The following is a 13,960-nucleotide window of genomic DNA, read 5'->3' as shown; positions in this document are numbered from 1 at the left end:
TAATTCACAACGATCACAATATGAACATATTTTAAAGGCCAGCTGATTTTATTTTCACTGACCTGCCTTCAGACATTTCTTAAATATTCAAAACACAAACTCCAGTCCAAACAAGCAATCTAACAAATCCAAAAAACCAAACCCTCAATGACCAGTAGTCACCAAGGGAAACCATTTGCTCACTCATGAATTCCACTGAAGTTTGAAAAAGTAACCTACTTGTCCCAACAAGGCTGTTATCTTCCAGATCAAGCAACTGATACCCAGTCTTCCTCTTGCTCAGCACCACGTGAGCACTGGCTGGCCTCTACATACACGCTGTCCTCCAAATCATTATGATCCTCCTCTTCTTCAAGGTCTAAAAACACACATTGAGGACCAGTGTCACAACCACAAAAAAAACGTTCAGTTCTCAATTTCACAGCATAAGCAAAAGAGACGGAAATAAATCCAGCAAGGTCAACCAAAGCTGCAAGGTTTTCGTAAGTTCAATGAGCTGAATTGTTGAGAGTGATGAATGGGGAACCTAAACTTTGTGAGCCACTTAACCCATAAGAACCCACCAGGGGGACACGACGGTGTACTTTTTCCAAAACGACTTCAGAAATGTGTGACGTGTGGCCTATTTGATCTGTTTTATATCACCCATAATTTTCCTATAAAGGAGAATAGGTCTTGTTACTTATGGGTTAACCACTGTGAAGCCATTGTGCTGAAAATGGCTCTGTGTAAATGAAGCCTTGGTGACATCTGCTGGACATCCCCTGGATTGCACAGAAAGAATTCACCCCCAAGACAATAAAGACAGGAGTATTAACTTCTGGAGACTTTTTATCCAATTAGACGTTTTTTGAATTTAGTCACATTCAGTCTTTTGGGAGGTCACAGTGATCTTTCACCACCAATATCTGATCAGTTCATCCAAGTATAAGACATCTGAGACAAATTTGAAAAAAAATCTCTCAAGGCGTTAAAAGAGAAACAGCCAAAATATGAAACTAGCATGACTCATGTCTGTGTGCGAAGCTTTTCTGATGCATTGATATAAGCTATTGGTACACCTTGATGTGATGCATCTGCTTTGAAAACTTGATACTGGGTCTAAGTCTGCTTTGGGCAGAGCAACACCAGTGGACAGGAAACATATACAGCACTAGAGGAGTAACTTTCTCATTAATTTTCCCATCATTATACAATCTTCTCACTCTAAATGTTTCACTGTGATTTTCACTTAAAACACACAAAGAGTGTTCTCAAGTCAACAGTACCTTGCTCCTGTACAAGCACAGCAGAGCCATCCTGGCTCAGTTTAACTTCTGATTCCTCCATCAGTACACATCTGAGATTACCAAGAGTCCCGCTCAGGGCACTGATTTTGGGTGAACAGGACCACAGCACAGCCAGAGGTACAGACACACACCTAACCACACACACAAAAGGTGACATTATGATATGAGACTATGAAGATAGCTGTGAAGCCAAGCTGCTTTTCCCTGGCAGCTAAATATAAATAAAAACGTGGACAAATATTAAAATTTAAAAACATGGGCTAAACTTCCTCATGGAATCGCACCTGTGCAGTCTGCAAGAATCCTGTTGTCCTCTGCCGTTTGTCCAAAACACCTCTACATCCTCTGGCACGCCACCGCCCAACTGCTCCAATGGATTTTTCATCTCTGATGCACCTGCTGCTGAGAGATATGTTTAAAATCAAAAGTAAAAGTGGAAGTATTTCATGGTTTAATTTTTCAAGAACATTTTACAAAACACAAACCCTTAATTTAAAGAAAACACAGTAACAGAAGTGAAAATAGTAACCTCACTGACTGTTTGCAATTTTAGACAGTCCAAAACATTCCTCATCACTTTCTGCAGACCCTGCTGCTTTCAGTATAGAATTGCAGTTTTCAAAATCAAACATATACACGTTTTAGAAATCTCAACTGTTGGAATGTTTACCTGTCAGTTTCTCTTCCATCTCCATGCGTCGTTCTGACATGCTGAGACATTCGTTCATTCCTCCCTCCGTCAGGCACAGCCTGCGAGTGTCATCCCTCTCGCCAGTCTTCTCCAGACACCTTTTCTTCAGCTTTTCTGCCCAGAACACCACCTCACTCACCAGGACCCTTCGCAAGATGTTGTTGTCACGCAGGCTGGGGTAGTTTATACTATACAGCTGGTATAAACAGAAATAAAAAGTCTCACAATATATCAGATATCAGGTGTATATTACAAATGTCTGATAAGATTGTTGGACTTTTGTATGTTTTGTATGTGTATTTCTGGTGACTGTTTTGTGTATTCGTGCTCTGTGGTGATCTTTATGAGTGAATGTAAGGAAACTAAACAACCCTGGACACTTGAAAATGTTTCATGGGCACTTTGGTGGTGTCCTGGATAAGAGATGTGCAACAACTGACATACTGCTTAAAAATATTTTCATATTATTTTGGCATTTTCTTCAAAGTGAAGCTAGAGAGCTATGCAAAAAATGGAGAGAAGGGGAACAAAAAAAAAGAAAAAAAGAACAGGACAATCAGAAAGAATTCTCCTAACCAGTGTGTATGAGAACACATCATCCCCATCGTCACCAAACGTGTTGAGGCCATCTCTTCCTCCGAGCCGCTGAAACACACCAATCTGAGAGCAGAAGCCAACTCTCTCCTGCTGGCCTGGAGGTGCTTTTCCGACACCAGTGAACTCCACTTCATACCCGAAGTCCAGACAAACCTTGAGAGCCCTGAGGAGGGATGTAATATTAACAATATATAGGTTAAATCTTAAGAATATTCAACAGCGATAATGTGCTTTATGATGTTTTCCAGGTCGCTTCCATCTTCATTAACATTCAACTTTGTGCTGTTCACTAAACTCAAAGAAAAGCAGATGCTTTAAAACAGCATACCAAGACTGAAACTCTGTTCTGGTCCACTCAAACTTATGGTCACTGTGCCTGAAACCTGCCAGTCCAGGGAAAAGGGGGTTGAACTCGGAGTTTGGGGTGCTGATAACAACCGCCACTGGGGTCATGTAACCAAACACCACCTCAGAGAAGCGCTCCACATCAACAGGAGTGAGGTGCTCTATGCTGCAGACAGCCAGGGGGGAAATGGTGACAAATAATGGCTTGGAGGGACAAAGAGGAATAGAAAAATGGGAAACATACATATAAAAAGACAGGTAAGAGAAAAGCTATGAAAACTCAACACATTGAACCCTAATAGCCAAACAAACCCCTTACAGCTCTATACTGGTCACCAGATCAAATCCTCTGAGGCGGACGTCTTTTTGTGTGACCGAGCCCTGGTACAGCTCAACACACAGCTGATCATAACTTGGCTGCAGATAGTCGGTTGGTATAGGAGCTAATCCATGCCTGAAGGAACATGCAAAAACATTTATTTAACCTTTATTCAGAAATACACCCAGCTAAAGAAAACATTTACAATATAGCCCAGTAAAAAAATATAGACAAAAAAAATCTTAAAGAAATAAATCTTAACACCCACTCCACACAAACAGATTCTGTTAGTCAGTTATCCGATGCAATGATAAAACAGCTAGCCAACAACTGAATAAAATCATTTATCAGCCTTCAATATAGTGATATTAATCTGTGTTATTGCTTATAAGATTATATGGTTCACGAAAAGGGCACATGGCTCACACAACAGGATGTGCTGCTGGAGCCTTAGTTATCATGTAGAGTTGTCTCATGTACTTTATGACTATGGTTAAATACGTGTCATGGTGGTGGAAACGTTCATAGCACCATTTTACGTAACTTTGCATAGATCTGCAGCTGCGACAAATCTTTCATTTTTCAGTTTTATTCAAAATTGAGAAGCTACTAGACGAGAATCTTAGTCATTGTCGGCCGAGTAAACAACTGGAATGGAAAAACTTCGTTTATGCGCCATATTGCGCCATGTATTGATATCAGAAGAAACCTCTCCCCAGTTTTAACCATATGTCCATTATTTAGTCAAAACTCTGATTTAATAAGTCGAACATACTGTACGTTACATACATCTTTTTCTTGACTCTGGCACCGTTGATGTCCACCCCAACCAGCAGTTCAATTTCACGGTGAAACTTCAGTTTTTTGAGAAGGCTGCACTCACCGCACCCCAAGTCCGCCACCTGAGGACAAGAGGGAGTAGAACAGTGTTAGAACAATCTAGATTAATGTTAAAGTTATCACGACAATGAATCCAAACCATTCTGAAAAACAATTCATGTTATCGCTGCTATCTTAACTCAGGAAGTGCGACGCTAACTTAGCTAACATTAGCTTAGTATGGTGTTAATTGGTCCGGTGTAAAGGTTAGCTAATGTGCGTTAGCAAACGTTAGCTTTGAGGCGTACGTAATGAATTCGTCTGTCATTAAGTGGGAAGTGAGATTACCTTTCGGGGTTTGTTCCTTCTGACAAAATCAACGACAAATTGATGTCTCTGCCTGTGAAGCGGCGGACTGAACATCACGCCTCTGTTACACGAACCCATACAATACATTCATGCACGGAATTGATCTTCAACACCTTTATCGACAAGTGTAAACGTCTTTAGCCCCGCCACGCCACAGGGGGCGCTGTTAGTACTGAGGACAGAGGCCGTAAGTTTTCTGTGAAAGAAGTTGTTTGCAAACTTGAGACTGGTCAGCGTGAGGAAAGATCGATTTTTTTCCACTTCTATCAGTTTGACTACTGGTTGTTCCATCGCTTTGGTCAATATTGAAAAATCTTAAGAGTTATTGACGCTGAATGACTCCCATGGAGTAATGTACAGGGTTCATGGTCCCAGAGGATGAACCCTGCTGACTTTAGTGGACTTTTCTGTCTCACTATCAGATCAAAATATATATATTTTTAATCAATTGTCTGGCCTATGAAATGTGAAAATAAACTGAATTCTTTCATTTTTTTTTGACTTCTGCTAAGACAAAACAAGAGCTTAACCTCTAAGGCTTTTACAAATTATTACAGCTATTTTCAGTATTTTTTTGTCATAAGACAAAAAGTATTGTCTTATAATGACTGATTAATTGTCTTGTGCAGGGGTAGTTAATGATAGCCCACGAGCTGAAAGCAATCACATACTGTATTCAAAATATTCTGTTTGCTGTATTGTCATAAAGTAAAGGATTTTCATAATCCTACATGTTTAATAAGCATTTTGCCTCACATAAAATAAAGGGTAGCTATTTCTATATATATTTTTTTCTTTCTAGAAATTATATTAAAAACTGATATTCCCCACATGCTGCAAATATTGGGCCACATTGCATGGCAGCCAGTTCACACCTTGATAAATAATGATGCCTCAAACCACAGCGGTGTGCCTCCAATCAAAGGTGTTAAGAAAACATCTCTTAACAGAAACACATTTTGCTGTTCCCCTCATCAACATGATGTAACAGTTGGAGACTGTGAGGGAGGGTTGTATCCCCCAGACAGCTGGGGCTGTTTAGCATTTCATCCACTTGTTCCAAACTTTGGTGACAAGGACAAAAACATGAATCAAAACAAGTGAAGTTCGTGACTTACAGTCCACACATAATGAACTCTTGTTGACTGCTAGCTGAATTCAGTTTAGTTTTTCCAAGTTTGTTTCTGTGTTTTTAAGTTAATTTGCAATCAAAGCTGAACTCTGATGTGTAACATAAATATATAAAGAAGAACTGTATCTGCTGTAGTTTCATTTATAATAAAACTGGTTGCAAAGATTTTAGTGTTTTATGTGAGCAGTGCCCAGCATACAGGTGTCATATCTACAAAAACAACATATAGATGTTTTCAATGATTAATAGTTAGATCTATCATTTTGCATTTATTCTTTTTCATTTATTTATTGATTCACTTTTACATTTTTACCTGAGGCCTAATCAAATCAGCCTGTATGGGTGTGTGTAGGGCCTTTAACTAGAGCTGCTTGGTTAAAGAGGCAGTTTGCCCAAATTTGAAAAATAGATATTTTTTTCACTTGCTTTAGCTGCCTTAATTATTTTAACAATTTGGGCCAGTGCAACAAGCCTTAAAGACAACATTCCAATGCCTATCACAATATGACAGGATGATTCAGTTACAGATTGAGTTGGGCCTCATTTTAACCAGAACGTGTTGAAGAGTCAGACATTTTTTGATTTTTCTTAGATTTTGGTAATGACAAATTTGAAACAAATGCAAATAAATGTAGTAAAAACAGCAATGCATGCATATGAGGATTTGTACATCATCTCATCAAGTGTATGTGGGCGAGACATACATGGGCACATAAACTGTATACACTATATAGACAAAGTATACAGACAGATGTCTTTATGGGGCTGTTTTTCATGGGTTGAGCTGAATGTCCATAAGACAAAGGAACTTATTATGTCCCTCAGGGACTGCAGACTGTACCACGCCCCTCTCCTCATAAATGTAGGATGGATGGAAACTGTCACCACCTTCAGGGTCCTGGGCACCCTGATCTCTGCAGACCACTCCTGGACCTACAACATTAAAGCCCTGCTTAAGAAGGCTCAGCGGCTACACTTCCTGCGTGTCCTCTGGAAGAACAACCTGGACATGAAGCTGCTGCTGGCCTTCTATCCCTCCTATGTGGAGAGTGTGCTTACATACTGTTTGAGTGTGTGGTACGCAGGCTCCACAGGTGAAGATAGAAAGGCGGTGCAGAGGGTCATAAACACAAGCCCAAAAGATCATCGGCTGCCCTCTGCCCACCCTGGAACACATCTCCACATCCTGCTGCCTCAGGAAAACCAAGGTCATCATGGGAGACCCTTCACACCCTGCCCATCCCCTGTTTGACTTGTTACCCTCTGGTAGGCGTTTCAGGTCAATCAAGTCCCACACCAGCAGACTGAAAAACAGCTTCTTCCCCTGGGCCATACGGACTGCCAATACCCATGGACGCACACATATACATTCACACACATACGGTCTCCTATAACCTATAACCCCAACAGTCCTTGAACAACAACAACCACAATCTACATCCTCCTGCCTCTTAATGTTTACAGTGCCTTAACAATGTTTACAGTTCCTTAACTTGTGAAATTTTGTTGTACCACGTACAATGACAATAAAGACTATTCTATTCTATTCAGTTTGTTGAAGGCCCTTTTCTATTCCAGCATGACTGTGCCCCAGTGCACAAAGCAAAGCTCCATAAAGACATGGTTGGGTGAGTCTGGTGTGGAAGAACTTGACCGGCCCACACAGAGTCCTGACCTCAACCCCATCCAACACCTTTGGGATGAACTGGAATGGAGATTGTGAGCCAGGCCTTTTGACCTTTTGGTCCAACATCAGTGAGCACTGATGTTGGACCAAAAGGTCAGCTCAAGCTGACTGAGCTCACAAATGCTCTAATGCATGAATAGGCAAAAATTCTCACAGAAAAAATTCAAAATATTGTGGAAAGCCTCCCCAGAACAGTGGAAGCTGTTATACTTGCAATGGGGGGATCAACTGGGAGGGAAATGTAAGAAGGAAAAAACAAGTGAGAGATGAAAGAGGAGGGGAAACAACTGATAGGAAGAGCGTGGAGAGCAGCAAGGGGAAGAGAGAGAGAGAGGGAGGGAAACATGACAGATGATGGACAAATATCTCAGACCTCAGCAGCTCTCTGCTCAGCTCCACAATCTGTGATGATGGTGGAGTCACTGGAAGGAGGGGACCTCTGCATCCCTCCCCTCAACACCACCTGCAGGCCAATGTCTGTTACTCACAAGGCCATGCTCATCAAAACACTGCTGTCCTGCTTCTGTCTGCTCACTGTGATGCTCAACTTGTTGGTTATCATCTCCATCTCCCACTTCAGGCAAAGACACTTTCTTTGAAATATGATAACTAACAGTTTGCATGTATTTCATTTATGGATGCATGGTTGGAAGCTTAGTTTATTTTATTCTGTTGGAAAGAGGTTTTCATCTGCAAAGAAGCTATCTGACTGTTTTTAACAAAAGAAAGATCCTCACACTTTAATTGATAAATGAAAATGTCATTCTCTGACAGGTTTTCTGTGTAAATGTTTGCACATGATCAGCGTTTATCTAATTACACCCAAAAATCTCAGTAGTGCACATATTCCGAGCTGGAAGAGGAATTATCGAGCTTCTTTTGGCCAGAGATTGTTTTGTTGTATAAAAGTGAAATCTGGCTCTCCATTTCCACCGATATTTTAACAATAATTACTGCAATCTGAACTCATTTGCACTCAATATGAGGCATTTATTACAATGTTTACTCTGTTAAAAAGTCTGATTCAGATGTTTGCTCTCCCTCCATGCAAGCTTTCTGACTGCTTTGAACAAAAAAAAAAAAAAATCATCAAAGATCTCAGTACTTTCACTTGCAAATGAAAATGTCATTTGCTTTGCACTGAATATGAGGCTTTAATCACAATCTCCCTCTCCAGGCAGCTCCAGACCCCCACCAATCTCATCCTCCTCTCCCTGGCTGTGTCTGACTTCCTGGTGGGCCTTGCAGTCATGCCAGTAGCAATCAACAGTGTGCAGTCCTGCCAGTATATTGACAAAATCTCATGTGCTTTGTCGTACCTTCTGGCCTTCATCCTCACCTCTGCCTCTGTTGGGAGCATGGTGCTCATAGCAGTGGACCGCTATGTGGCCATTTGTTACCCTCTGCGTTATTCTTCCATAATAACAACCAGCAGAGTTAAAATCTGTGTGTGCCTGTGTTGGATGTGTTCTGTTATGTACAGTCTTATCATATTGAAGGGTAACTTGTCACAAATAGTTTTGTCTAATCCTTGCCATGAAGTATGTACAGTTATAATAGACTACATTTCAGGAGCAGTAGACTTGATTCTCACCTTTTTCGGCCCTGTTATTGTGATCATAGTTCTCTACGTCAGAGTGTTTGTGGTGGCTGTGTCACAGGCTCGTGTCATGAGGTCTCAAATTTCAGCTGCCAAATCAATTACTGTGACTGTTAAGAAATCTGAACTGAGAGCTGCTAGAACTCTTGGTATTGTCCTCCTTGTGTTTATAATTTGTCTCTGTCCATACTTCTCTCCTTCTATAATTGGTCAGGACATCTCAGGAAATGCAGATTTTTTAGCTCAAATTTGGCTGTTCTATTGCAACTCCACCTTCAATCCTCTGATCTATGCTTTTTTTTACCCCTGGTTTAGAAAAGCTGTTAAACTCATTGTCAGACTTCAGATCCTGCAGCCAGGCTCTCGTGAGTCCAAGATAATGTAGAGATGATACGTGTACTGTGCATAAAGTGACTAAAGAAAAATGTTCAGAATGTAACCCACAACTGGTTTGCTACTGAGATGATAGAGTCATGACACCTGTTTTATGACAACTGTTTTAAATGAATGTAGTTCATAACCGAACACATCAGCCACAATGAATGAGGTGCAGGAGTAGCTTCAGTAGTGCACAGATGGGAAGAAAAACATACATTAATCAGCATGAATCAACTGAATTGCCAAACAAAGTGAGCGCCACTTTAAAGTAAATGAAGACTTAAGTTATTCATGTGTAAGCTGAGATAAAATAAATTTGTTTTCTGAGTTTTAAAACTTGTGTTTTGTTTCCTTTTCTTGCCTGATATGTACCAGGTTCTATATCAAAGTACCTTCAAATATTGATTCAACATTGTTTCAACAATGCAATGCAACTCTAAGCACAAAAAGCAAAACAGAAGAGTATAAAAGTATTTTTGTTCAGTGCTTATATTTCTGAAATTTCAGTTGTTTTACTGTAATTTCATGGTGTGTGGCTGTGTGCAACTTAAACTACTGAACATCAGTTTGTATGGAGAACCTGAAAACCTTCACTTCTGGCTTTCTGTCCTTTAATGGTACCGAGACCTTTTTTCTTGCATATTCAAAAACATTTTTGCTTTTGTCAGTTTTATTAAATGATGTCTGAAATATATTTTTGGGTGTCATGTACCTTGGTAGACTCTGGCCTTCTATTACATCAGCCAATAGCTAGTAAGTTAATTGCTGTTATCCCCTTTGCTATACAGCACTGGGAAGATAGGTGTGATATTCTAATATCATTACTAGAAAGAAACATAAAGAACATAAAGATAGATAGATAGATAGATAGATAGATAGATAGATAGATAGATAGATAGATAGATAGATAGATAGATAGATAGATAGATAGATAGAGACTTTCCTGATCCCGATGGAAATTCAAGCATCCAGTAGCACATTACAGCAGTGTAGGTTAGTCAAAAAGTAAACAAACAAGGCCTAACTGTTAGTAGGAGAGATTTATATAATGAAACTATACAAACTATACTAATCACAAATAGATTAAACATATATTAAATTAACTAAGCTACATAAAGCATAATACATAATACAGCAAACAGAATATTTTGAATGCAGTTTGTGTTTGCTTTCAGCCCATGAGCTAACATTAACTACACCTACACAAGACAATTAATCAATTAATCATTATAAGACAATAATTTTGTCTTGTGTGAAAATAAACTGAATTCTTTCATTTTTGACTGCTGGTAAAACAAGAGCTTAAGATCACCTCAGGCATTTGCAAATTATGATGGTATATTCAGTATTTATTCATTGATTGTATAAGTCAGACAGGTTCATCCTCTGGGACCATGAGCCCTGCACAACATGGGAGTCATTCAGCGATGTGCTGCTGCCACACTCTGTCACTCTGCACTTGTGACTGAGGCCAGTGCTCTGCTGTTGTTGGTTAGATGTCCGGAGACCTTTCTGTGTAATGACAGAGGAACTACTGTATCGCTTCCAGGACCGCAAGGACTGCGCTGCTGAACACTTCTGGCTCTGGTCCTTCTTCCTGTATCTCCTCAATAACGCGCAACCGCTCACACTTACGTCCGTCAGGGTGGAAACGCAATCTTTCGCTCAAAGGTCCCCTCATTTGAACTCACAATTTGGTTATTGGTGCAGGTTTTCCCAGTGGTGCCCTGTGTCTTATTAATCTTTGCTGATACACTTTTTTTTTATTAATAATTGCTAATTTGCTCCTACACTGCACAACAATATTATGTTAATCTTTGGCAACATCAGATCACACAATGTATGGAAGATAAGATAGGAGAAAAGAATGGAATACAGGGTGGGAGAGATAGGGATAGTTGTATTAAGTGATAGTTTGAAAGAGGGAGGGTGATGTACGGAAGACAAAAGTGGAGTGGCGAAGTGAGTAAGTGATAACAAAATGATGGAAAAATGATGATTGGCAGCTGGTGGGAGGGAGTTTGTGGAGGAGAGAGAGGGAGAGCAACACCAAACATGATGGAAACAGAGATAAATATCTCATCTGAGTGCTGTTGTTCTTCAGCAGCTCTCTGCTCAGCTCCACAATCTACGATGATGGTGGAGTCACTGGAAGGAGGGGACCTCTGCATCCCTTCCCTCAACACCACCTGCAGGCCAATGTCTGTTACTCACAGAGCCATGCTCATCAAAACACTGCTGTCCTGCTTCTGTCTGCTCACTGTGATGCTCAACTTGTTGGTTATCATCTCCATCTCCCACTTCAGGCACAAACACTTTCTTTGAAATATGATAACTAACATTTTGTATGTGCTTAATTTATGGATTATGAAGCTTTGTTTATTCCATGCTGGTAAAAAGACTGATTTTAGGTGACTGTTCTCCCTCCATACAAGCTATCTGACTGCTTTAAACAAAGGAAAGATAAAAGATCCCCACACTTTCACTGATAAATGAAAATGTCAGTTTTTCTCAGTTTTCTGCTTAAATGTTTGCCAGGGTAAATACGATCAGTGTATACCAAATTACACCCAAAAATGTCAGTAGTTCACATATTCTGAGCTGGAAGTGGAATTATCAAGCTTCATTTGGCCTGAAGGAAATGTAGACTTTGTTTATAACACGTGTATAAGTGTTAGTATAAGTTTACATTCCATATTCCATCCATATTGTAGTAACAATTACTGTTATTTGAACTCATTTGCACTCAATATGAGGCTTTAATCACAATCTCCCTCTCCAGGCAGCTCCAGACCCCCACCAATCTCATCCTCCTCTCCCTGGCTGTGTCTGACTTGCTGGTGGGCCTTGCATCAATGCCACTAGCAATCAACAATCTGGTGTCCTGCCAGAATATTGACAAAATCTCATGTGCTTTGTCGTACCTTCTGGCCTTCATCCTCACCTCTGCCTCTGTTGGGAGCATGGTGCTCATAGCAGTGGACCGCTATGTGGCCATTTGTTACCCTCTGCGTTATTCTTTCATAATAACAACCAGCAGAGTTAAAATGTGTGTGTGTCTGTGTTGGATGTGTTCTGTTATCTACAACCTTATCATATTGAAGGGTAACTGGTCACAAATAGTTTTGTCTAATCCTTGCCACGAAGTATGTACAATTATAATAGACTACATTTCAGGAGCAGTAGACTTGATTCTCACCTTTTTCGGCCCTGTTATTGTGATCATAGTTCTCTACGTCAGAGTGTTTGTGGTGGCTGTGTCACAGGCTCGTGTCATGAGGTCTCAAATTTCAGCTGCCAAATCAAATACTGTGACTGTTAAGAAATCTGAACTGAGAGCTGCTAGAACTCTTGGTATTGTCCTCCTTGTGTTTATAATTTGTCTCTGTCCATACTTCTTTCCTTCTATAACAGGACAGGACACCACAACTGATGGGAATTCATTAGCTCAAATATTTCTGTTCTATTGCAACTCCACCTTCAATCCTCTGATCTACGCCTTTTTCTACCCCTGGTTTAGAAAATCTGTTAAACTCATTGTCAGACTTCAGATCCTGCAGCCAGGCTCTCGTGAGTCCAAGATAATGTAGAGATGAGACGTGTACTGTGCATAAACTGACTTCCTTTCTGAAGGTAAATTCAGCCTAATACAGTCAGTTGTTGCTGAACACAGTGAAGGTACAATGTTATGACATATAAATGGTTTTACTTTGGCAGGACGACAATAAGAAACATATTCAGAAAGCAAATCATCACAGTTTGAAGCCAGCTTTGCCAATGAAGATGATGGGGTTACATCTCATTATAGTTAGTTCTGTTCTCAGTGGTCAGAAAATATGATTCTGAAAGTCTTTTCTATGAAACCGTTGTAATATAAAATACCAAATAAACATTTTCAGACCATCGGCCTGGCTCTTCACAAAGAAAACCTTCCTTTTCTTTTCTATTTTTCCTTTTGTGTATTATGTTAAATGATGCTCAAATTAAAATCTTTTGGATACTTTACATGTTTACATGTAGACTCTGTGGTGGCCTTTAATTACCTCAAACAGTACTAATATAATATTAAGGTAAGAGCAAAACATCTAGATACTACATCACCTAATACCCACACAGGAGCCACTACTGGCAACAGCTTAGACTGAAAATGGAAATAAGAAACATACATCTGACTTATCTCTTAAGTCGTCTCACTAATTAAACCAAACAGAATAAAAAAACAAAAATGACATGTTAAATGCTGGTATAGAAACTCACACTGGTCTTATTACAGAATAAAATGTTTATCCTCAGTGATTCCTTTGACTTGCAGCAGACATATGGTGAACTGCAGGAAACTTTTGTTTTTAAATTAAACTTTTGCTCAAGTAATTTCTCAAGGAAAATTGTCAAACATATGACATTTCCTGAATGTAAACATTTTTCACTTTTGTTTTTACTTATTTGTTCTTTTTGAATTTTGACTCTTTTTTGGATTTTGACTGTTTTCTATATCCCAAATGATCAGTTGAGAAAAGAATCAATTAATAATTAATCTCTAATGAAAACGATGATTCGCTTGCATCCTAGATAGACACGCGCACAAGCAAACTTGGGTGTTTTAATGTTTATTCCTTACTTTCTGGGATCGTTTAAAAAATGAAATTCAATTCAGTTTATTTATATTCAGAGATATTTATATCTCATGACACATTCCAATTAGAGCAGGTCTAGACCAAACTCTTTAATTAGATT

At 39.6% G+C, this 13,960-nt stretch overlaps 3 protein-coding genes across 3 annotated transcripts; 2 read left to right on the top strand and 1 right to left on the bottom strand.

Annotated features, from left to right (window-relative positions):
• Window positions 1-29: 29 nt before the first annotated feature.
• henmt1 (HEN methyltransferase 1) lies at window positions 30-4,524 on the bottom strand. Its single transcript, XM_046390904.1, has 9 exons — window positions 4,409-4,524; window positions 4,031-4,143; window positions 3,242-3,376; window positions 2,906-3,088; window positions 2,557-2,740; window positions 1,960-2,176; window positions 1,574-1,691; window positions 1,269-1,420; window positions 30-358 (listed from the first exon to the last, which is right to left on the bottom strand). The coding sequence occupies exons 1-9, from the start codon at window positions 4,514-4,516 to the stop codon at window positions 249-251; spliced, it is 1,320 nt and encodes a 439-aa protein (XP_046246860.1). The 5' UTR covers window positions 4,517-4,524; the 3' UTR covers window positions 30-248.
• A 3,083-nt stretch (window positions 4,525-7,607) lies between these two features.
• On the top strand, window positions 7,608-9,864 carry LOC124060860 (trace amine-associated receptor 13c-like). The gene is made up of 2 exons (XM_046392221.1): window positions 7,608-7,828; window positions 8,426-9,864. The coding sequence occupies exons 1-2, from the start codon at window positions 7,656-7,658 to the stop codon at window positions 9,231-9,233; spliced, it is 981 nt and encodes a 326-aa protein (XP_046248177.1). The 5' UTR covers window positions 7,608-7,655; the 3' UTR covers window positions 9,234-9,864.
• Window positions 9,865-11,359: 1,495 nt separating this feature from the next.
• On the top strand, window positions 11,360-12,938 carry LOC124060686 (trace amine-associated receptor 13c-like). Its single transcript, XM_046391931.1, has 2 exons — window positions 11,360-11,532; window positions 12,009-12,938. Exons 1-2 carry the CDS (start codon window positions 11,360-11,362, stop codon window positions 12,814-12,816), a joined length of 981 nt encoding a protein of 326 aa, XP_046247887.1. The 3' UTR covers window positions 12,817-12,938.
• The last annotated feature ends 1,022 nt before the right edge of the window (window positions 12,939-13,960 follow it).

The sequence above is a fragment of the Scatophagus argus genome, chromosome 6 (assembly GCF_020382885.2).
Source record: "Scatophagus argus isolate fScaArg1 chromosome 6, fScaArg1.pri, whole genome shotgun sequence".
Taxonomy (NCBI): domain Eukaryota; kingdom Metazoa; phylum Chordata; class Actinopteri; family Scatophagidae; genus Scatophagus; species Scatophagus argus.
This window is presented reverse-complemented; position numbering and strand designations above follow the sequence as displayed.